This window comes from Mercenaria mercenaria, chromosome 13 (genome assembly GCF_021730395.1).
Source record: "Mercenaria mercenaria strain notata chromosome 13, MADL_Memer_1, whole genome shotgun sequence".
In the NCBI taxonomy this organism is placed as follows: domain Eukaryota; kingdom Metazoa; phylum Mollusca; class Bivalvia; order Venerida; family Veneridae; genus Mercenaria; species Mercenaria mercenaria.
The window spans coordinates 48,007,101-48,032,132 of NC_069373.1; the positions used below are offsets into that span (position 1 = coordinate 48,007,101).

The 25,032-nt window shown below is 34.4% G+C and overlaps 1 protein-coding gene across 1 annotated transcript in view; it reads left to right on the forward strand.

The window, feature by feature from the left end:
* Positions 1-25,032, forward strand: part of LOC123530345 (uncharacterized) — an 80,554-nt gene that overhangs the window by 17,256 nt on the left and 38,266 nt on the right. Inside the window, exons 2-16 of the mRNA XM_053521743.1 lie at positions 2,424-2,532; positions 3,402-3,621; positions 4,719-4,869; positions 6,777-6,905; positions 7,693-7,795; positions 11,327-11,514; positions 11,908-12,039; positions 14,486-14,659; positions 16,404-16,585; positions 18,571-18,664; positions 19,242-19,535; positions 21,003-21,370; positions 21,683-21,914; positions 23,121-23,260; positions 24,737-24,965. Of these exons, the coding sequence (XP_053377718.1) occupies positions 2,424-2,532; positions 3,402-3,621; positions 4,719-4,869; positions 6,777-6,905; positions 7,693-7,795; positions 11,327-11,514; positions 11,908-12,039; positions 14,486-14,659; positions 16,404-16,585; positions 18,571-18,664; positions 19,242-19,535; positions 21,003-21,370; positions 21,683-21,914; positions 23,121-23,260; positions 24,737-24,965 (2,745 nt within the window). The remainder of the gene's footprint in view (positions 1-2,423; positions 2,533-3,401; positions 3,622-4,718; positions 4,870-6,776; positions 6,906-7,692; positions 7,796-11,326; positions 11,515-11,907; positions 12,040-14,485; positions 14,660-16,403; positions 16,586-18,570; positions 18,665-19,241; positions 19,536-21,002; positions 21,371-21,682; positions 21,915-23,120; positions 23,261-24,736; positions 24,966-25,032) is intronic.

Sequence of the window (25,032 nt, forward strand, 5' to 3'; positions counted from 1 at the left end):
GGTCCCTGTGGTTTCATTCCCCGCCTAAGGGAGTCTAACCAAAGACGTTAAAACAATGGCACATGCACTTCCTCCTTACTTGGCGCTCAGCATTATGGGATAGTGCTAGGACTGGTGGGGTATCATGGCGCACGTTCCATACGCGTGATATCCAGTGAGGCAGCAAAATAAAAGTTGGCATTGTGCTCACTGCCTACAAGCAGACCCTGTCGTTTAGATATGACTGAAAATTATTGAAAAAGACGTTAAACCCGAACACACACATAAGCTTGTTAACAAATAAAAAAAATATAAAACTAAGAACATACATTTCAGGGTTGTTTAAATTCCATTTTTTTCGTTATAATACGTAAAACAGTAAAGAATGTTGAATGTGTATTGATAATACTAGTCGTAACCGGCTGATGCAATATTGCGAATTACTATAATGGAAACCCAATATCTGTTTACCGGAGGCTAAAACTATTTTGTAAATTGTTTTTCGGTCCGGGTGTAAAGTTTTTATTAAGGCTTTTTAAAGATATTTTGAAAGTTAAATATGTATTTTCTCAGTACTTTATGGAAGTTAAAAGCTCCCAGGGACTTACGTTCATCAAACCGAAGGTTTTCACAATGAGTTGTCAAAACCTGTGGATTTTAAATTGGCCGGCATTGACCAGTCCTGACCAAGGGTCAAAAGGTCAAATGAGGTTATACTGTTTCAAAACCATCCTAATATTCACTACTGAGGTTGTATATAACACGACTTTTGTGACTTAACACATCTTGTACGCAACACTTGAAACAGACTTAGATTCTCTAATAGATTTTCTGTTTTGTAATTAATGCAAGAGTATTTCTGTATACTTATACATCTATGAATTAAATAGTTATAATCCCACAAGGCTTATATATATATATATATATATATATATTATATATATATATATATATATATATAACAGATAAAGCAGATGTCCAAATAGAGAGTATGCAAAATAGCGTGCATGGTTTGAAATATACTGTATACTTTCAACATTGCACATGTTTTTATATGATAAAAGCCGTTACGGGATATATGATAAAAGCCGTTAAAGGTGGTCAATCATATTTAATCAACATTTTATGACATTTTTTACTTTTTGTATATTCTGGTAGAGAATTATTTAAGGAACAAAAAGACCGATTACATAGAGTTAGATTCCTGTTTGAAATGTATATTTTATTATTTTTATAAAATTTTGTAATTACTCCCCTTTAATATGAAAGTATATAAAAAGCTGGGTATCTCTTTTTATTTCGATACAATGTCTAGTTTTACATTTGCATTTGACAGACATATCAACTATTGAACAATCTGAATCAAAATGCAAGTTTTAAAGCTGTGTGTAGCTTCTGAATTCATTTATTTCCAATCTATCTTGGTTGCGCAACCAAGATAGGCAAAGGGAGGTAATAATAATTTTTCAAACTTGCGTTTCTAATGAATTCCATCTAAATACATAATTTTTAATGCAAATATTGTACAAATATATTACAATATGTCTAATATTTATACATTTCCTTAGGCAAAGTATGTTTATCAAATTTATACTTATTATAAAATAACTCTATCTTGGTTGGGCAACCAGGATAGGAAAATGAAATTTTAAAAATACCTCCAGTGAAAATCTAATTTGTATTAAGTGTTAAGTGAACATAAATTAGTGTAAATGATCAGATGCTAAAGTTTCGAACAAATCCGTTACATGACCAAAATTTGATTATCCACCTTTAAGGGAAGTATTCAATTATACTTCCGATAATAGAAAAAAAAAACATGTTTAAAACTTTAACAAATATATGAGAAAAAATTATCGAAGGTAAGATTTAACAAAGAAAATAAGTAACAGCTAACACTAATAAGTAAATTAACATGTTTGTTTGTATAACCATTGTCTGTCAGGTTTAAAGCAGTGCATACCCTGTACATGTTGAGCTAAGTATAGTATGATTGTGTATTACCACGAAAAATAACTTTTCTACATGATATTTACGCACGAAGGAAGCCATACAAACACATTAAGTTTATATTTTCAGTTACATTAAATTACGTTTTTGAGTGTCTGCTACATTTAAAGTAAATGTCGAAAAATATACTATTATACGAAAGTTACGCATTTAAGTTCATTCTCTCACACTATTTCGGTTGTAACGCAATGTCATTTTATGTCACACTTCTCCGGGTTTGAGTGCAATGTCATTCTGTGTTGTCAAACTACTCCGGTTTCTGTGTCTCGCAACTGACTTTTATATCAGACTACTTCGGCTAATATGCAATGTCATTCTGCGTTGCATTGCTTCGGTTTTACAACATCTCATTACGGTATTTTGGTAAGAGATAATACTGTTGTTTTTTTTCCAGCCAAATAAATTCCTACACTAAATGTATTTGGAATTTTCAGTACACCGTCCACCAAGCATCTACATACAGCCTACTGATAAAGACATTTACTACAAGTCAGGAGAGAAGGTGGAGATATCATGTGCGGCCCATGGCATTCCAAAACCATGGTATGTACACATTACACATTTACACAACAATTTCATTGGTATGAAATAGGCTTTACATTTTTATTTAACAGTTTAGCTACAGTGTCTCTATTTGAAAGGTTGTTTAAATTTTGTTCACTGTTTTGTATGTCAGGAGGAAGTGAACATTATGACATACATGACTTTGTTATAATTATTGTCAAACATTGGCTTACTTGTACATCCAACAATAAAAGCCACATTCAAAGAATGCAGCCTCCAAATGGAAACGGTGGTACATTACACTGTTATACATAACATAACTGTGCACACAAATAAATGCAAATAGTAAGAATAAAACAGTAACAAACATACACACACATGAAAAAAGAGCACAGGAGTGCACCTCTTGGAACAGTAAAGGGCATGCTCACCACTAGGGAGGATAAGATATTAAAAGTTTTGACTACAAGTTAATGATACATTAAATTTCATTATTTCTAATGTCACAATTGTCTTTTATATATTTTATATTTTGTTGGTTATAAGTCACTATTGTTATAATTTTAAAGAATGATGAATATATCAGGTGTCCATCAGGAACTGACACTTGGGTACTTGTACAACCAATGACCTGAATGACGAAAATACGTGGTGTTCTGTAGGATCAACGAAAATGTTGTAGAAGAAACGATCTATTGTAGATCAGCAGAATGGATGAAAAATCTCACAAATAGCTTCCTCATATGACAAAATTCTACACCCTATACGAGGTTCCGAACCAATAACGGTGAGGGGCAATTGATTTGAAGTAAGTGATGATAACCCTCCGGCCTCGGAGACCACTGATTCTGCTGTAGAACACTTACTGACATAAAGAGTTTCATGAGAACAAATCATGCTAATTTTAGGTATATATGGAAACGTAATGGAAATGCATACGATCCGAGCAGTCAAGATGGCCGTGTTGTCCAGCTGCCAGACCAAGGTACACTTGTGTTCAACACTACATTGCCTGAAGACGAAGGTGTATATCAGTGTTTTGCCGACAATGGTTATGGAGTTTCTGCCTCAGTTAAATTCAAGTTGAGGATGGGTAAACTAAAGACGTTTGCTAATGAACCTAATCGTGTAAGTATAGACATGTATTTAGGTAGTAATTCATTATTTGCTTCATCGCTAATTCTTATACGTTGAAACATCACTAGCTCCAGTTCGTTGGATCGATCACTGGGATTACTAGAGCTATTCATGTGACCCTAGCTGTTCCCTGTATACTTTGTATGTTTTTGTCGCTCAAAACCCTGGATTACTCGATCATTTTGCCTATCCCACTGCGATCTCAAGCAATCGGTGGTTTGCTGTTATTCTTAACGTGTATAGTCTGTTTCACTGTTACATTGATAGTTATCATTATATTGGTCGTTAATTTCATATTTGCTATTTTTGTTGCTTACATTTTGTTACAAAATCGTGTGTTAACAATTCACCTGACGAGGATACATAATATTACATTTGAGAAATAGATTTTAGTATTGCGTCTTCTGTTCGTATCACGTGTGTAATGTATTCGTCTGATTTTGGTACTGTTCTGTGACTTTAAAACAAGTTTATGAACGATTGACCGGTCAAAACTTTTGTTTTATTTCGACTGACTACGCCAAGACAGTGCCCAACTATGTTTCTTTATGTGTGTTTTGCCCTTGTTGACATATGCGTGTGTTGTTTAGGACGCTGACTTTGCATCATTTGTCCGCCACTGCATCACGTGAGAAGCCACGTGAGAAGACCATCCAACTTGCTTCTTCTTCTTCGTGTCGTTCATCATAAAGCTTACTAACAGATGTGTGGCCATTCTTGCCTGAAATAATGCCAGATGAGTTCCTTTTGGTCTTCTTGCAACATGAACAGCGTGAAAGTTGCAGTGTCACTGCGATGTTAGGATAAACAAAATCACTGACTCTTAGTATATTGTGTATATAATTTACCTTGAATATGTTTGTTTGCTGTTATGTGCACAGTTATACATATGATTATGTACACAAATATATATTTGGTTATGTAAACAATTATACACAGACTACGTTCTAGTTTTCCTTCGTTGGAACTTTCAGGATATTTTTGTCATATGCTTGTAATTTCACACTTAACACTCACTGTTAACTAAGCTGCAGGCTAATATTTTTTTAAATGTATTCAGTTTAAAAACTTTAATACTTCAATTTAAGACTCACACTGTGGAAGCTGGAAAGGATTTTACATTACCATGTGTCCCACCTCAGAGTGTTCCACCCGCAGATGTATTCTGGGTGGTGAGAGAGGCTTATGGTAGATTTCAGCCCGTCTACTACAATAAAAGAATCAGTATGGATCTAGAAGGTATTGGTGCTAGCAGGGAATACAATACTGATCACAATCCCAGGGAATACAATACTGATTACAATCCCAGGGAATACAATACTGATCACAATCACAGGGAATATAATACTGATCACAATCCCAGGGAATACAATACTGATTACTATCCCAGGGAGTACAATACTAATCACAATCACAGGGAATATAATACTGATCACAATCCCAGGGAATACAATACTGATTACAATCCCAGGGAATGAAATACTGATCACAATCCCAGGGAATATAATACTGTTCACAATCACAGGGAATACAATACTGATTACAATCCCAGGGAATATAATACTGATCACAATCCCAGGGAATATAATACTGTTCACAATCACAGGGAATACAATACTGATCACAATCCCAGGGAATATAATACTGATTGCAATCCCGGGGAAAGTAGTACTGATTACAATCAAAAGTTTATGGCGCTTTGATTTTATGCGTAAAGTATTTGATAAATTGATATATACAAATACAATATTCCAAACGTGACGAAACTTGTCAGTGAAGTTGGTATTTAATTTGCCCGAAATAATAACTTATGTTATAATCAATATAATTTGATATTTTTATTTATCTTTCCAAATTCAAAATTAAGAATTTCAAAGAAGTTTATTCAATATTCATGCATAAGTACACGTGACTTGATAAATTTAATGTTGGCCAACAATGGCCCGTGATCAAACATTAACAATTCCTGAAAAGGAAATATGCTTAAAAGGGTATAATTTCACTGATGAAAATTCACTAATTTCAATGTATTTAGTCCTCACAAATTTTTACGTAGCAATAGCTAAGTTGCGACCACTGGCGCCAGATCAGAAAGAAAATGCCTTTGTACATGTTATACCCTACCTCAAGGTATTCTATAAGAACCATGGGCATGAACGGGAAAAAATCTAATACTTAAACCTTCGTATGGTCCATATACGATAAAATTTAAATCAAATTAAAACGCTCGACGGCAAAAGATTCGGTGAAATGGCGGTAACCCAGTATATTGAACAAGCGATAATTTATCTTCCATCGTGCACCAGTCACCTTGTCTCAATATTCCATATTGCTGAGATTATCAACATATTTTATGCTTTCGTCAACATTACAGAAAAAACTTGATTGACCTTCCCTAATGAACATCCGGTCTAGAGGTCACGGCAGTGTGCACATGTTTGGCGAAATGTAAACAAACAAAAACAGAATTTAAAAAAAAAATTAGAATTTTACACTAAAACTGGAAATGATGAATGAAATTCATCTTGTATATGATCTTTAATTTGAAATCGTACAATGGTCTGCGTCTGTTCTGTTTATTTTATTCATTTTGCACATTTATGCTGCATTTTCACATTTTAGCGAACACGTGTAGTAAAATGACGATTGACATACATTTTCACAACAGCCAATCAGAATGGTTTTGTAATCTAGAACGGAACTTCACCAGGGAAGGTCTAGCAAGTTTTTTGTGTAACGTTGAAATAATTATAAACTACGCGTTGTTTTTCTAAGATAAGATGTATTAAAGAATTGTGACCGGGACACAATGGAAGATAAATCACTACATGTTTTATATACATAGTACACATTTACCGAACTGCGTGTTTTAAGTATGAAATGCGCGATTGAAACGGATTAGTAAATTTTCCCCTTCATGACCATGGTTCTTATAGAATACCTAGGGGTAAGGTATAACATGTACAGTGGCATTTTCTTTCTGTTCTGGTGCCAGTGGTTGCGACAATCGAATAAATATACTTACATTCAAGTATAGTAGAAGTACAAATATTGTATTGTATTTCAAGCTTTTAATTGAAGTCATTGATGCATAAAATGGAAACTCATATATTATTGGTATTAAACAATGAATAATTAATTTCAAGGGAGACTGAGATTCACGAATGTGGAGAAGTCAGATGAACAAGATGGGCGAGCTTACCACTGTATGGCTGTCAACAACTTAATAAGAGCGAGTTCAACCGGACCTGGACATATAGTGAAAGTCTTAGAATGTATGTTACTATTTATAGATTATTGTCTCTGTACGACTGTCTATACTCTTCCTGACACTGCGTAATATATGTTGTGTTGGCGTTACATTATATATAAAATGCCTTTTAATAAACTAGTATTGGAACTTTGAAATATAGGCTGAACTTTGTACTGTCTAGAATCAAGTAACAAATACATGTAAATTATGTACTTAAACATTTTGCAGTCTGTGAATGGGCATACACTCAATCAGTTCAGGTGAAAATAAATAAAAATTTTGATTTAAAACATGAGGAATATTAGCTTAACGTCATATCAAAGTTATGAATTGTATACTTAAATATCTTCTTTTTTCATTTCGTAAGATTTTAGGTTTTTTTTACTTTTATCTCAAAACATTTTAAGCGAATAAATAATACTGTATAGGCTACAAATTTAATGTTTTAGTTGTTTTTCTTTATATTAAATGATTATATTTAATCGTTGTTTTCAATTCTCATACGTTCTTGTCTCATGCAAGACTTAGTGGGGTTTCAAGACTTATATCAAGAATATTTATGTTCATTTTCATGGTCAAAATTCAAAATGGATTTTACTACTGTCTATGTACAGTACTCCTGTATATTTTCCTTTTCCCCTCTTTATCTTTATGATACATTTTGTAGCGCTGTTCATGTTTAAAAAGTATACATTTTCATATACACAGTGCTCTGGGTTTTTGAGTTTGAGCGGACTATATTTCTGCAACATGGTGTTTCCTATTGGGTCTGTGTTCCCGTTCATCTGTAACTTTTTTTCTTATTTCAGCAAAACAGCAAACACACTCACCTCACTATCTGTGGACATCACCTAGCGACAATATTTTCATAAAGGGCGAAACGATGAGGCTCAAATGTATATTTGCAGGAGAGTATGTTACAAATTAAGATACAATTTTCAGTTAAATGTTGCTACGTTGCTTTAGCACAATGCTCACAGTGATATTTCACAAAACTAGGCCCATATTAGATGACATGTCCTTATCTCATTTTGAAGACTAATCTTTAAGATGAAAAACGTATCAAGTGTCTGTTTAAGATTTTCCAATTATGTTTAAATACTTCTGTAACAGATTAGTGTGAGAATTATTATCCTCGAACCTATCAACTACTAGTTACACAGAGAGTTTCATTTCATCACATATAGTCGTCTTTGTTATCTTTTTACTAAATCTTTAGAAATGTATCAACTTAACTGGATCGTGTGCATACCACTGTGGAAAAATAGTGATATATTTCAACCCATTTCGACGGGTCGGAATTACGGTAAAGTTTTTGTTTAAACAACGGGAAAGACCAAAGATTACGAATCCCATGGAGGCTTTTCTACCTTGTTTTCTGCGCGAGGAGTTGCAAATGCATTGACATGCTGAGAACCAGCTACAGCAATACATAAATCCAGAGATGCTCTTTTTAATTGAAAGTTGTTTCCTCTATAGCTCATCTGAGCCAAAGGCTCAGGGTAAGCTTTTGTGACCGCTCGATGTCCGTCGTCCGCCGTGCGGTGTGCGTCGTGCACCGTGCGTCGTGTGTCAACTATTTCTAACAAAAATCTTCTTCTTTAACACCACGGGGCAAATTCACAATAAACTTTACAGGAATGATCCTTGGATGTCTCCCCTTTCAAAATTGTTCAAAGAATTGAAATCCATGCAGACGTCCGATTGCCATGGCAATCGAAAGGAAAATCTTTAAATTACTTCTTGTCAAAAACCACAGGTCCTAGGGTCTTTGTACTTGGTATGTAGCATAATCTAGTGGTCCTCTAGCAAGATTAATCAAATTACGCCCCCCCCCCCCGTATCAAATATGGCCCCACCCCTGGGGTTGCATGGTTTACATTGACTTATATAGGGAAAATTTTGAAAATCTTCTTCTCCCAAACCACAGGGCCTGAGGCTTTAATATTTTGTATGTAGCATCATCTAGAGTTCTCTACCAAGATTGTTCAAATTATTCCCCCTAGGGTAAAATTTTGCCCCGCCCTGGCAGTCACACAATTTACATAGACTTATATAGGGAAAACTTACAAAATCTTCTTGTACAAAACCACAGGACCTAGGGCTTTGATATTTGGTGTGGTCCTCTACCAAGGGTATTCAAATGATGCCCCTTAGTTAAAAAGAGGTCCCACCCAGGGGTGTGGGTGTTTGTGGAGGGAGTGGGGTGGGGGCCAAGTTTTACATAGACTTATATAGGAAAACACTTTACAAATCTTCTTACCTGAAACTGCAAGTCCTAGACATTTGATATTTGGTATGTTGCATTGCCTAGTGGTCTATTACCAAAATTAATCAAAGTATGGCCCTGGGGAGAAAAATGTCCTGCCCTGGGGGTCCCAAGTGTACATAGACTTGTATAGGAAAAAAACTGCTTGTCTGAAAGTTCAAGAGGCAGGCCTTTGATAGTTTGTATATATCATTTCCTTGTTGATCTCTAACAAGATTGGTCACTTATTATATGAGTTATATAGGAAAAAATACGTCAAAATTATCAGATCATATTTCCTAGACTGTTTAATTATAATTACCTAATGACCCCAAATGATAAGGGTCACCCGACTGTGACCTTGACCTACTGATCTACTTTCTTGTTTTTTTTTAAAGATTTTAAGATACTGCCTTGAAATTTTGATGGCATGTATAGTTTTGCATACCGATCTTAAACCGACTTTCAGTGACCATGAATGTGACCTACTGACGTACTGCCCTACTTCCTTGTTTTCTCAAGGTACAGCCTTAAAATTTTGATGACATGTAAAGTATTGCACACCGATCTTAAAACTGATATTCAGTGACCATGAATCTGACCTACTGACCTACTTTCTTGTTAACAATTTGAATGACATGTACAGTTTAGCACACCGATCTTAAAACTGACATTCAGTGACCATGAATGTGACCTACTGACCTACTTTCTTAATATTTTAGCATCAGTTTGTCATTTGAAATATGTAGCTCATATAACCGAGGGGAGTAATCCAGGGTAATGATGACCCTCTTGTCTTAGTAACTGCTCGATGGTATACCAGTATTTGCACTTCACAGTTTCTCATTAGAATAATGAACGAACTCCTATATCTCGCCATAGCCAGCGGGCTGGTTCCGTAGTTTAATTAGAATTTAAACGGTAAGCGTTAAGTGGTTTTATTTAGTACACTGCTTTTATAAAATGTATCTGTACTTGGAAGCATTTTTTTAATTATATTATTTCGTTTGAAAGGGACACAATTCTTATTGGTCAATATGCATAAACCCTGTATGAAATTAGATTTTGACACTTTTTTGACGCTAACAAGTAGTAGAAATAGGTATATCTACACAAAAAATATCACTTCCTATACAAAATTAAGAATTGTATTTACTAATTCACTAATTACTAGAACAAAATAGAACTTTATAATCATAGAATAGAACCATCTTCCTACTTCAAAGTACTTACCATTTTTCAAAGTATTTTGATTTTTTTAGTAAAATTTACTTTAAAAAAATAAAGCATAAAAATGATCATGAAACGAGAGCCTTTGTTGATATGTATGTTGACCAAAATGACTGAATTTTACAAAATTTAAGTGATGTTAATTAATTTTACACAAGTAATATGTTTGACTGCGTTCTTTAGACATAAAATAAAAGTGCATATACAATATTTGTTATATTATAAGATTTCAATTTTTGCTTTAAGTTTTACAGTTGAATGCATATATTTCAGCTCGTCCGAATTCTGATAAACGGAAAAAACCATCGACGATGTATCGTCGTCCCTTGATTCTCGGCGTCAGTGTTTGATATGATTTTGATTTAGGTCTTAACAAACTATTAGAAATATCTTTGAAACTTTGCACATTTGTTGATAATTCATCGATTAATAAGTAAGTCAAGAACCATAATTTGCTTTACTTTACTTATGAATTATGATCTATTTTAAGATACAATACAAAAGTTGGCTTTCGTTTAGGTACACTTCTTGAATATTATTGCTTTGAACCATTTTGGCCGCCAGTATGTGAGTAACAAGGCCAAGAAGAATATCTCTTTTTGCACATTTTTACAGAGTAGCGTTAGCACCCGCAGGCAGTGCTCTTATTTGATTTTGTATGGTATACCATTCTAGCAATAAATCAGTTAGTGAATACCTTCTTTTTTAAAAAAAAAATTGACAGTGAATAATTGCTTTTTTGTGTAACTAATATTAAATTATTATTATTGTTATTCTATAACGTGTCAGCATTCACGCAAGAGCTAAAATCTTTTTCATCAGATTTGCGTATTCTCTGACTAGGGCAAATATATTTAATCAGTAAAAAAATGTGTGTTTTTTAGAAATTTGATTATTTACTTTTAACAAAATCGGTCTTTGACAAATGGTAGTCATTATTTCAACATAAATATTTCTCCTTATAGTCCCACACCGAATATATACTGGAAGAAAATTCAGGGAACGTTTTCCTATCAAGCCAGGTTCAAGAGTTATGGACAGGAATTATACACTGGAAACGTTCAGGAGTCAGATGCTGGACAGTACATGTGTATGAACCAGATCGAAGAGTCGACTCATGTTATTGCCAGAACCTTTCATGTCAGAATTGATTGTAAGTACAGTTGAAAATGAATGAATTGTAGAACGTGGAGATTCATTTAAGTAGTATTTGAAATATTCCCTATTTTTAGAACGGAAGACTTACCTCGCTTTCGCGCGCTCAAGTTGGCTCAACCCTTTTGTTACTTATCTGAGACACTTTACAAATGAATGACTTGTTTCTCCATAGATAGCTCTACATAAAGATATCATATATTATTATTCCAAATAAGGCTTGAATATCATTGTAAAAATATCTAAAACCTTTTTACAGTCAATTTACGTTGTTTAGTAAGTTGTCATTTTGTCCTAACTTTAAAAATAGTTTCTTGTTAGTGATAATTTTCGCATTAAAAAGTTTAAAGACTGAATTATTCAGGTAGATCAACTTGGGTTTGTATTTCAGCTGCACCATATTGGGTACAGGAACCTAAGACTGTTGAAGCCAGAGTCGATGATGAGGCAACATTTGTCTGCGAAGCTGACGGCGTTCCAAAACCAAAATATACTCGGTACATCAACGGTGTTCCCCTTGAAGGTAATTTACATATAACGTAGGTTGATATTAACTTCTTAATCAATTACCGAAAGAAGGTAAAGGGCATTATGTGTTCAATATCTATGTTATGAACGCGTTCAATATTCTTGTTTTTAAATCTTAATACAATTGAGAGAGATTAGTTTGATTTATAATCGAGTTCTCAACAAATAGGTTTGAATTGAGGCCATTCGCGCATAATATAATATGGGCCTAAGGTTTTTATAAGGAAGAGGTGTGAATAGATTAGGAAGGAGTCTATTTAAACTTCCGAAATATTAGTTTCGGCCTTTCAAACATCCCTCAAACTCAAAAAAGTTGTTTGGTTAACTATATGATAATTTTAGCAAAATAGTTTATTTTCAAAAATGAGTTAGTTAATATTATCCCTAGATTTGAGTTTTTTAACATTCCTTCTAGAAAGAAGAGTGAGAAAAACACAGTAAAACTTTCTTTACATAACATGAATCGGGATCATATGGAACTACTGGAGTAGGTGTCGGTTTGTTGGCAAATCGATTTAAGAAACTTTTTAAACATAACCTTTATTCACTTCATTCACTATGTAATTCTTTTAGATATTAATATCTTCAAAAAAAAAAATCATCTTCCGTGAGCTACGATCAAAATTACATCTCTTTACTAATAATTTGTTTTTCAATTTGAAAAGATAGCTCTGTACTTAACTTACAGATGCAGCATTTAATGATATTCCTTGTTTACATGTTGTATTTTATAAATTTATGTACTGTTTTATATGGAATGGAAAATAAACGGGTTATCTCTAAATAAATAAATAAAAGAAATTAAAATATATTAGAAAGAAGGGAATTATTTGTTTCATGACATGCGTTTCAGCGCTCAAGTCGTAAAAGAACTGCTTATACTCTTGAAGGTGTAAACGAATTACTAATATCTCTGTCTAATGATACAGGGGTTTCGGTGGTTAAAGCTATTGAGAAAAGGCACTGGTGTCGTAAAATATCCTCTTTCATTCTCGCAGTAATTACTGCAGCTAACATGCATGCTCGAGACAGCGTATCTGTTGATCTTCGTTTAAATGCAGTTGTCAAATATTTGTATCAGTTTCAGTTAATCTCTATGTATATGCCAAAAATATGTTTGTTGCTTTCTGCAAAGTGGTGTTGTGTGAAACAATTCTTTTATCTGATTGGAACTTTTGCTGTTTAAAGACGAGAAAATGACGATTTAAGAAAATAATCTAAAAAAATCCACTTTTGTAAAAGATTTGAAGCTATCTAATTAACGCCATTTTTATTCTCACGGAACATAAGTATTTTACACAAAAATTGCGGCTGCTATTTTCCGGCGTCCCTTTAACGACAACATTTCATTTAAATCAGTAAAGGATACTGAGATCTTTCAATAACTAAATGGCCAACTAAACACCAAGAGAGCAAGATTTAGATTAAAATAATTCTGAGAATAGAGACGCATGGTCAAGAGCGTCAACAGTACCAGTGTACGGCTTTGTATAATATCTGGCTATACATGTAACAGTAAAGGGCACAGGAATTAGCACTGCGATCAAATTTTATTGCAATCTTGCTCAAAATTGAAATGCACATGCGTATGAGGATACTTTAGAATTTTCATAAGATGTGCGGATGGAGTATACCATTAACTGATTCTTATGGATAACATGGTGTAATAGCCATATTTCATATCTTGTAACTGGATGGTAATATTTAAATGAAATCTGGTCACTTTAAAGACATTCAATATTAAAAACGTTTCACCAAGAGATTTTTCGAATTTGACCATTTTTTGGGGGGAGATAATCGGCATCGAAGTTAACATTAATGCCTATGGGAAATATATAATTTCTTTGATTATGAGAATCTGAGCTTGAGTTTCGAGAAAGTTTTGCGGTAGAATGCTGCATTATATGATTCTGACACAAATATTAAAAAGAAATCTAAAATTCCCCATCGGTAAAAGGAGAAAATGATTTTTAACTAGTTTTCAGGGGAGATACCTCATGAAAAACCAAAATTATCGGGTTGGGGGCGGGGGGGGGGGGCGGTAATCTAAAGGAATTTTTTGAGAACTTCTGTCACTATATAACTTGTCAATATGCACCTTATTTCTATCGTTTGACATTTTCAAAGCTTGCATTATCAAGTTGTGTGTACGCTTTTGGTGAAATTGAGGCCTATTACGGGTAGTCATCCTAATTAAACTCGCTCTATAGTGTACCCTGATTCAAATAAAATCTTGAAAATCTTGAAATCATTGAACGCCAAATTCTCTTTTATTTGTCAAAAAAGATTTTGTAATCTTTTGGCTTGAGTCACCAAATCGCTAGAAGTATATAATATGTAATCAGTCATTTAACAATTGATTAATTATTAACTATTTTTTGACTAACCTTTGATTTTCCTTTTTTAGACAAAACAGATTTTGAAGTTATTTTTAATTTTAGGAGTTCGAGATCCACGTGTTTTCAACAACAGCAGAATCGTCATGAAAGACACAAATACATTAAAACTGACTAAACTGACTCTGGAAGATCACATGAATATTCAGTGTAACGCCAGTAACATCCATGGATACGTGTTCTCTGATGTTTACCTCAATGTCTACCGTAACCTATCGGGTAGGTTTATTTCAGCTGTGCCATGAGAAAACCAACATAGTGGCTTTGCGACCAGCATGGATCCAGACCAGCCTACTCATCCGCGCAGTCTGGTCAGGATCCATGCTGTTCGCTAACAGTTTCTCTAGTTGCAATAGGCTTTGAAAGCGAACATCATGGATCCTGACCAGGTTGTGCGGATATGCGCAGGCTGGTCTGGATCCATGCTGGTCGCAAATGCACTATGTTGGTTTCCTCATGGCGCGGCTTGTATACTACTCGTGCAAGGCCAAGTTCAAAGCTGACTTATCTGTTAACACAAATGCCTTATATTTGCTTTGGATTACCCACAATATATGCAGCAATTTAAATGGTTTTGTGAATTGAAAAATTCTTTTGTTGTGCCATCAGATAGGAAAGTTTTTAGGATTAATGTAAACTATCCGTGCGAATTTTCTTACTCCAGACACTTTGGTTTTTGTTCTTCAATTTATATCTCTTTGACTTTACTTTAAACAAAATCCGATTTCACTTTTCGTAGAAGTTCCACTTACTTACATTCTAAGCTGCAGAGAAAATCTACTTAGCGATCTGAATTGCTTATAGATGCATGGTTACTACATCCGGCGATAATGTTGTGCATTCATTCTTGTTTTTCAGAACGATATGAAACGATAAGCAAACTGTTATGTTTCTACCATAAATGACTTGTTAAGGCGCTATCGGTTTGTGTGCTCATTTCCACCTGCACACCTGGACGTTATTTTGAAAACACATTCGTCACACATTACAGTTGCGTTTGGTACTTTCAATAAAATATCAATTTAAATGGGTATCTCGAGAATATGCCTAGTTATATAAATTGTGATTTTATAATTAATTATGACATAGAACAATAGTCTAACAAAGTACCTTCAAATTTAATGAATACATACAGTCTAATGTAAGTAGTTTCATATTAAGACTTTAGTTGATGTTAAACATATTGTACCTAATTTGAAAACAAATACACAGTAAAAGAAAGTATCAACGATAACAATTGTTTCCATTATTATATAGTCCTTTCCATTGGTCTATATGTTGTCATATGATCAATGATAAAATGTCGTATTGACTCAAAGGCGGAGCCAAAAACACGTACTGACCTCCTGCTCTGACGTCAGATAACGAATTGACGTCAAACAATGCGACGTCGTACACAATTTACTACGAAAAATGACCAGAGGCTACAGATATTTGCATTTAATTTTTATACTTATAAGTAGGCTTGATTTACTAATAAAACAATTGTTACCTTTTAGGTTCGGTTGATGTGTGTTTTTATCGGCCTCACCAAAAGGCAATAATTGTATAGGATTAAAATGGACGACTCCCTGTTAAACTGAGCAAGGTCAAAATGATTTATTAGCGTATTGATACCTGAATGCTTTCAGTAAGAATGATAATACCTGAAAATTCAAATTTTTAAAAAATGTCCAGAATGGTCTCCCCTTAAAGCTTTCCTCCAAATAAACGTCATAGTGTAACGTTTTCGTGCCATGTACTGGCATCAACACGGACAGACACACACAAATCCCGTTGGTGAAAAGCTAGCTCATCGCCAAAGGTGATTTATTGCGCCTATATACTGTATTTTACTCCAATGACAATTGACAGGTTTACAAATTTGCATATTAATGGAATTACTTCCCTTTATGCATTCAGTAATCGTTACAATAGCACAAGTTTAGACTTCTTACAAGTTTGAATGTTTTTAACCTTCCAGGTGAAAAGCCAACTATCATCAAACACCCTCCAGCGGAGATTAAGGTAGCAGAAAGTAGACCTGTAACCATAGACTGCTTAGTCAAGGGTGAACCATACCCAAACGTCACTTGGTACAAATCTAGGCAGCAAATCGGTTTAGGATGGTATAAATTTATGCCGAATGGGAGCTTGTATATTTCGGTATAAATCTTAATCTGTCATAGTTAATCATAGGAAGTCATTCAATGAAAATGTCAGCTTTCACAATCATGATAAAATGTAAGGCTTACTGCTATCTGTTATAAAGTTCTCAATTTTGTTCTTGAGATTTATTGATTCTCAGCAATTAACCATTTGAAAGCTAGAATTTATCCAGAAGTGACTTTCATAGCTTTGTTTTAAAGTGATTGATTTTGGGAAACATGTATAAAAACATATACATGTATTAAGGAAAAAAAAAAGAAAAAATGTAAAATTTCAGCCTGTAAGAAATGAGGCATAAAAATATTCCAGCGACTGATTTGAAAAACATTGCCAATGTTGGAGGATATTGTCTTCAGAATTGTAAAACTTCCCTAACTGTATAATTTATAACTTTTGCGTAAGACGTCCGCAAATTTTAAGTAATCTAAAATTCTGTGGTGATATGTGATGGTCACATTTACTATTTTTATTACAACACTACATTTAATACCAATTATAGCAATTTCCATTGGTCTAATCCACAATCACACAATAGATAATAAACATGAGGCGAAAAGTTGAACACTATGACGTCATAAAAATTTAACGCCATTTAAGTTAAAACTGTAACGAAATCCAGCTGTGCGTGAACTTAGCCAGAGCAGCCAGAGTAGCCAGAGCTCAGCCAGAATAGCCAGAGTTCAGCCAGAGTAGCCAGAGTTCAGCCAGGACTCTGGTTACTCTGGCTGGCCAAAATAGTCAGAGTTCAGCCAGAGTAGCCAGAGTAGCCAGAGTTTCTAGAATTTTTACATGTTCTGGCTACTCGTAATCAGGCCCCGTGTTCACAAAACATTTTTAGTCTTAGCTGAGTTTGATTATGGAACTTTTAATATGTCATTTCTATCTACATAGCATGTTTAAAACTGAATTTCAAGTAAATAACTATTTTCAAGTGGCTATTCAGTATTTATGGTCAGTTTCAGTTGGAATTTAACCTTGAAGATTTCCTGAAATTGGTATTAAAATTTCAAGCTCAAACTCAGCTGAGATCGAAAACCGTTTGTGAACACGGGGCCAGGATTTCATTTGCTCTGGTTACTGTACTCTAGCCAGAGTTCAGCCAGAGTAACCAGAGCAAATGAAATCCTGGCTACTCTGGCTGACATGTTAAAATCCTAGAAACTCTGGCTACTCTGGCTGAACTCTGGCTACTCTGGCTGAACTCTGGCTAGAGTACAGTAACCAGAGCAAATGAAATCCAGGCCCCGTGTTCACAAACATTTTTCGATCTCAGCTGAGTTTGAGTTTGAAATTTTAAACTGAAACTGACCACAATTGAAAATAGTTATTAACTTGAAATTCAGTTTTAAACATGCTATTTAAATAGAAATGACATATGAAGTTCCATAATCAACCTCAGCTAAGACTGAAAATGTTTTGTGAACACGGGGCCTGATTACTCTGGCTACTCTGGTTACTCTGGCTGACCAGAGTAGCCAGAACATGTAACAATCCTAGAAACTCTGGCTTCTCTGGCTGAACTCTAGCTACTCTGGCTGAACTCTGGCTACTCTGGCTGAACTCTGGCTACTCTGGCTGCTCTGGCTAAGTTCACGCACATGAAATCCAGGTGTTCAAACTTAGCATCAGGTTAACATGTTGTTTCAAAAAAGGGTTATTTTCTCTTTTACATATGATGTTACTGCTTCCATTCTTGAAGTTTCGAAAACTTGGTGAAAATGTTGGAGTCTGATGAATTAATTTTTACATAACAAATGGAGATATTTTATCAAAAACACTGAAAAAGTTGTTGCCTTTTTTAATTTTGTCAGTATGAGATTTCATCGACCTATAAAAAGTGATACTAGTATCTACCAGGGACTCTTTTGTCCGTATAATATCCTTAGGTCAATATATCCTAATACTGACATCATTAAAGGTAAAAATTGTGTAATATTGAAAGTCTTTCGTATGTGTTTATCTTTGTTGTTGATGTTTTAAAGGAAGCAAGATTTGAAGATGCTGGTGATTACCACTGCAATGCTAAGAATATTTATGGTAAAGTGACGTCATCCGCGTGCAAATTATTAATCAGGCGTAAGTTTGGTAGTCTGACTGCTTTTTATCAAATCGCTTATGATAAAGGGAAATAATACCAGTATATTAGTTATTTCATGTAGAAATAAGGCATGCTATTTCAGTTAAGCAAAACAGCCTTGCAACTTTTCCGCTTGCGTCTGTAATCGACTACTCGAGCCAAAACACTATATGAGCCGCGCCATGGGAACACCAACATAGTGGCTTTGCGACCAGCATGGATCCAGACCAGCCTGCGCATCCGCGCAGTCTGGTCAGGATCCATGCTGTTCGCTAACAGTTTCTCTAATTGCAATAGGCTTTGAAAGCGAACAGCATGGATCCTGACCAGACTGCGCGGATGTGCAGGCTGGTCTGGATGCATGCTGGTCGCAAACGCACTAGGTTGGTTTTCTCATGGTGCGGCTCATATACATTCACTTTTGCTCAATTGTGGGAAAAAAGTATTTAACGTTAAACGAAAACAATCAATCATTTCTAACAGACACTTTGATGAATACAGGCCTAGATGACTAGATGGAAATTACATGCCTTTCAATTCATTTCGGCATTTTTTAGAAATAAATGTAATTTTCAGGAAAAACAAAGATTGAACAATTTCCATTAGATATGGTAATACGCGCGGAAGAAAATGTCAGATTCACCTGCTCAGGATCTACTGATATTAATGAAGTGGCAAATATGGAGACGTACTGGGAGAAAGATGATAAACGTGTGTCGACAAATGACTCTAGAATAATACAAGACATCAAGAACAGTACATACCGATTGACAATATGGGGAGCAAATGTCAGGGACTCAGGAGTGTACACCTGTATAGTAACGAATGGATTTGATGAAGACAGAGCATCTGCTGTTTTGACTGTTAAAGGTAACTTACTATTCAAATACTATGAAGACTTATTCTGTTCATTTTTGAAAAAAAGAAATTGAGCAAATATCTTGGAAAAGCGAGTTGTCTATTGTTGCGGTAAAAAAGATAGACATATAGTTTTCATCTCGCCTTTAGTAACTGAAAGAACAAGATTACAGTAATGAGAGAAAACCATTTTCAATATTTCTACTAGTATATTGGTCTATGAGGAGCTATCATAAAAATCTTCTTCTGTACTATAACAAACAGTGTAGATTTTTGGTCTTCTTGTCTTGAAAAGATGATTGTCTCTGTATATATACGAGGGTACTTCAAAAATTTTCGTTACTAATATACTTTCATACATGAGTAGAATACTTTCATGTTTCATTTCTACACGTATGAAGAATATATTGCCTACACCCAAAAATGCTCTTAAAAATCGTGAAAAATGAAAACGCTTGGCGCATATAAAATAGTTACTGTCATATATACTGGCTATTTCATTTGTGTTAACATGGCTAAGACACTGAAAATTGAAAAACGTGCTTACATCAAAGGGAGAACTGCTTTTAAAAGTCCAACAATCTTTAATGAACTGAATAATATATATGGTCACTTTGAAGTTTCATTAATGACAGTTTGCAGGTGGGTAATGAATGGTTTTCATAGCTCTGAAGATGCTTGTTGCTTGGGCCGATCTAAGCATATTGATGCTGTCAAATATCTTGTCACTGAAGGTATTTTGTGAAAGAGATAGCTAGTAGCGTGGGGATTTCAGAAAGAAAAGTTCACATTATTCTGAAAAAGTATTTAGGTCTCAGAAAGGTCTGTACCCGGCGGATTCTTCATTTATAGACCCTTTTCAGAAGACGGCTATATTACAATGTTCCAAAAATCTGCTTAAACAACTTGAAAATTGCGACGGTAGAAAACCACCGGAGAAATGCTGGATTAAAAGACATTTTCCTCATTTGTAACAATGCTCTAGCCCATAAGAGTAGTGTCGTATCAATTTTCTGCACAATGAAAAGGTAAACTTGCTTCAACACTCACTATGTTCTCCAGCTTTAATTCCATGCGAGATATTTTTATGTTTCCTTGTCTCAAGAAAATTTTGTTTGTGCAACAATATGATAGGAAAATGCCATTGGAAAGGCAGCCAATCTATGCTTGAAACAGATACCACAAAGGACAGACTACTCTAACTTTTATATACAATGGATATCGCATCTACAAAAGATGCATTTTTGTTAGGGTGGAATATTTCAAGGGGTTGTTATATGTGTTATTTAGGTATATTTTCTCATTTTTTTGTGGGGCCCAGTAACAGAATAATTTGAATACTCTTATGTTGTTAAACAGTGTTACAAGATGTCAAAGAGCTAGTTGTTGTGTAAAACAGAGATTGGTAAACACTGGCAGTAGAGAAATACTAAAATAAAAAAAATCTACTTACATGGTGTTGCCATTTTGATTTTACAGATCGCCCATGTCCGCCATCATTGGTTGAACTAAACAGATGTCTTGATTTTTCCGCCGACATTACATGGACAAAATGTATCGAATACAATATTCCAGTTAATAATTTCATTATCCAGTACAACTCTTCGTTTAATCCCGGCCAGTGGGTCTCGGCAAAAACTGTAAATAACACACAGAACACGACCACTATTTCCCTCACGCCATGGAATAACTATACGTTCAGAGTAGTCGCGACAAACGAGCTTGGTGAGAGTCCAAGTTTCCATACGACTGCGGTTTGTAGTACACCTGCTGCTGAACCGGACAGAAATCCACAGAACGTCAGATCTATTGGGGACACAAGAAACATGCTCAAAATTCAATGGACTGTAAGTAAAGTTTATCGCAATGGAAAATTAAAGCAAAGAGATGTAGATTGTTATTCTTTGTATATGCTTGATAAAACGATGCTAGGAAATAATTACGAACAAGTTTCAATTTCAAACAGTTTTTCTTCTAATTATTAGGTAGCTAGCCAGTGATGCATCTTTGCTTAGCTCTGTCATAGCTGGCCCTAATCTGTGAAGATAATTGCTGACTTGTGTTTCATTTGTAATTTTGCATTTGAACTAACATATTCTTGTAAGAGCCTTTCAGAAATAAGTTCTCTCAATCAAGCTTTGTTTTGATTTTCAATTCAGCCAATGAACGAGTGGGAACATAATGGCCCTGGGTTTAAATATCAACTAACTGTAAAGGAGCACGGAAGTACAATGCCGTATACATATATCATAGACAACTGGGAAACTGATACAATGGAAATACCAGTCAATAGGCCGTACAGACCATATCTGGTTAAACTACAAGCTAAAAACAGTCTTGGAACTGCAAAGGAAGATCCGACCGAATATACACTGTACTCCTTTGAAGGCGGTAAGTAGAATACATTGTATTGTTCAAGGTTCTGAAAATTTGATAATATTCATTTTAGGTAGTGGACCATTAAATTAACTTGCCCATCTTTCAATTTCGACAGTACCATTAATTGTTTAAAAGGGATGATAACCAAATTGACGGAATACCGAACAGTGTAGATCTTGATCAGACTGCACGGATGTGCAGGCTGATCATGATCTATACTGGTCGCAATTTATTCATTTTGTTTGGTTTAGCGTCGCACCGGCACAATTATAGGTCATATGTCGACTTTTCAGCTTTGATGGTGGAGGAAGACCCCATGTGCCCCTCCATGCATTATTTCTTCACGAGCGGGCACCTGGGTGGAACCACCGACCTTACGTAAGCCAGATGGATGTCTTCCTCACATGAGGAATTCAACGCCCCGAGTGAGGCTCGAACCCACATCGATGAGGGGCAAGTGATGGCTGAATCAATCTATGTCTAGCATGATTAAGGTTAAGCATGTACCGAATCTTAATGTAGATCATACCAGAAAACAGAAAATTAACGAATGTCACTTCGAATCCAGTACCTTAATGTTATACCTTTATCTCCTTTAAAAGATTTAAAGCTATTGAATTCGATAAATCTTAAATAGTTATTGCCATAATCATTATCATCATGGTATTTATGTTTAAAATAACACTGCTGGATAACGCAAACACTGAATTAATTAATTAATTAAGACCAAAGGGTTTTTTTTTCTCTTTTTTTTTTATAAATGTGTGCATTAAAATGTTTACATGTGCATGAGACCAAAAAAAAGGGTACTGATTTAATTCTTCGGAGAAATAATTTTTCCGCATTTCGAAATAAACTTTTTATCATTGTTTTTTTCAATTTAAACAACAATTATCGGATAAGAAATTATCTAACTGAGCAAACAACACGTTCAGAAATAAAGAAGTTATCGCCATTTTTCGAATATTAAAGATATTAGTTTCGGCATTGAAATACTCCATGAATACAAAAATAATAAACAAGTATTTATCGATGTATGAACGTCTAAATTGCTTGATTGGATAGATATTGGAATCATAAGGCAATGCAGCCGTTTCAGGATGCTTGAAAAGGTGTTTAAGTCTTGTCAGATAGAAAGGAGTATATTTAAATGGAACATCCTCGTAAGTCTACTGCTGAAAGCATAATTATTTAATTATTATTGATGATATATTTTAGTTCCAAATGCGTGGCCGGTGGAGGTTAACGTCACTGATGTAGGTAATACATTTGCTACAGTAACTTGGACATGGAATTCATTTTGGCAAGAAGAACAAGGAGAGATGACTCAGATTCTGGGTCAGTTGAAAGGCTTTAGAGTAAGTAACTTTGTGTAAGTCTGAAAAGTACATAGATATGATATGATTGAATTTTATATTTATCTAAAAAAATAAATTTATATAATGTGAAAACGTTTCATTTTTAATCATTTATGATTGAGACCATATTAAAAACACATGTTTCTATGTCTCTGTATTTTAAAGGTATACTGTAAGTTCCGCATTTGTAAATATAGTTTATGTACACTAAGACTAGACATTTATATGCATTACCAGTACTATACATAAGGTTTGTGTTCAGCCACTAACAAACTTTTTTGTTTTCTAGCGGATGACATATGATTATGAATCTAGCTCTACATAAATATACTAATAAACTTTTATAATGTGGCAGTTGACCTCAATACAATCGACACTGTTTATTTTCCAATACAGGTAAATCCAATAAATGTTTTGCAATAGATCTATGACGGATTATTTTTGAACACCCCTGGACTTATTTGACTCAACTGCCACACTATCAAGTTTATTAGTACATATATTTTCACTTTTAGTTGATATATTTTGATAAGAATAATCTATATTTGAAGGAGGAAACATCTAATATAAACTATCACAGTGAAAAATGAACACTGGATATCTTTAAAATTCACGAAAATCTTGCTGTTAATAAGGACAGGGAAATCCACGGAAAATATTTCTAGTTTGAGAAAAAAATGTTATTGCTGCCTATTTATTTTAAGATAAATGTGGTCAAGTAATTGATTTGTTTGTAGCTTAAACTCTTTTTCGTTTCAATGAGCACTAAATTCATGTTAGATTTCCACTAGAGCGTGTTATTAAAATTTGTGTCTTCTATGCTCAACCAAGATAGAGCTTTTTAGCACATGTATGATGATTATTTTAATATAAATAGTATTGTATTACGTTTGTCAAAGGTTTGCATTGTCAATGGAAATTTATAAGAAATGTAAGCTGGTACAATAATTATTACATACCGTTTGCCTAATATGGTTGCTCAGTCGGATAGATTATAATAAAAGATATTCTGAAGCTTGGTGCAGTTTTAAAACTTGTGTTCGCTTCAGATTCTTCAAAAAAAAATCCGAAATATATTTAACAGAAATTATATTGAAATTAGAATAAAACCTCACCTTTTTAAATACTTCCATAGTAAAGGGGCGGGTCAAATATCAAAAGGGTATAGAAAATAATAAAATATACATTTCTAATAAGGATTTAACTCTGTTGAATGGACCGCCTTTTTGTTCCTCAAATAGACCTCAGTCAGAGTATACAAAAGGTGAAAAATATCATAAAGTGCTGCTAAAATGTGATTGTCAGCCTTTTATGGACATGAGATAGGTCTTCAAAATATCACGAAAACACTACTTATAATTGCATTCATTAAAAATGCAAAGGTCAGCTGCTATTTTATAAATCTTAGATATTCTAAAGACATTAAAGTCGGTATTAGGAATGATATGTTTCAGAGACAGTTCGTGTTCTTTCTAGATCCAGTACTGGCGTACCAATGAGAAGTTGAGCACCTTTCGGGAGGTTGATGTTCCTGTCACAGAAGTTATGTCAAGACAAGTTCAACCACCAGGCACGCTGATATCATCAACTTACCTGCTGAAGAATCTTTCACAATATAGTAATATGCAAATCCAAGTGCGTGTCTTTAACAACTTTCACGTCGGCCCTCCAAGTGGTACCATAGATTTTTATACATTTGGAGGAGGTAATATGGACTCTGAAATTCTTCACATACATACATTATTATTTCAATATTATTGAAATTAAACACA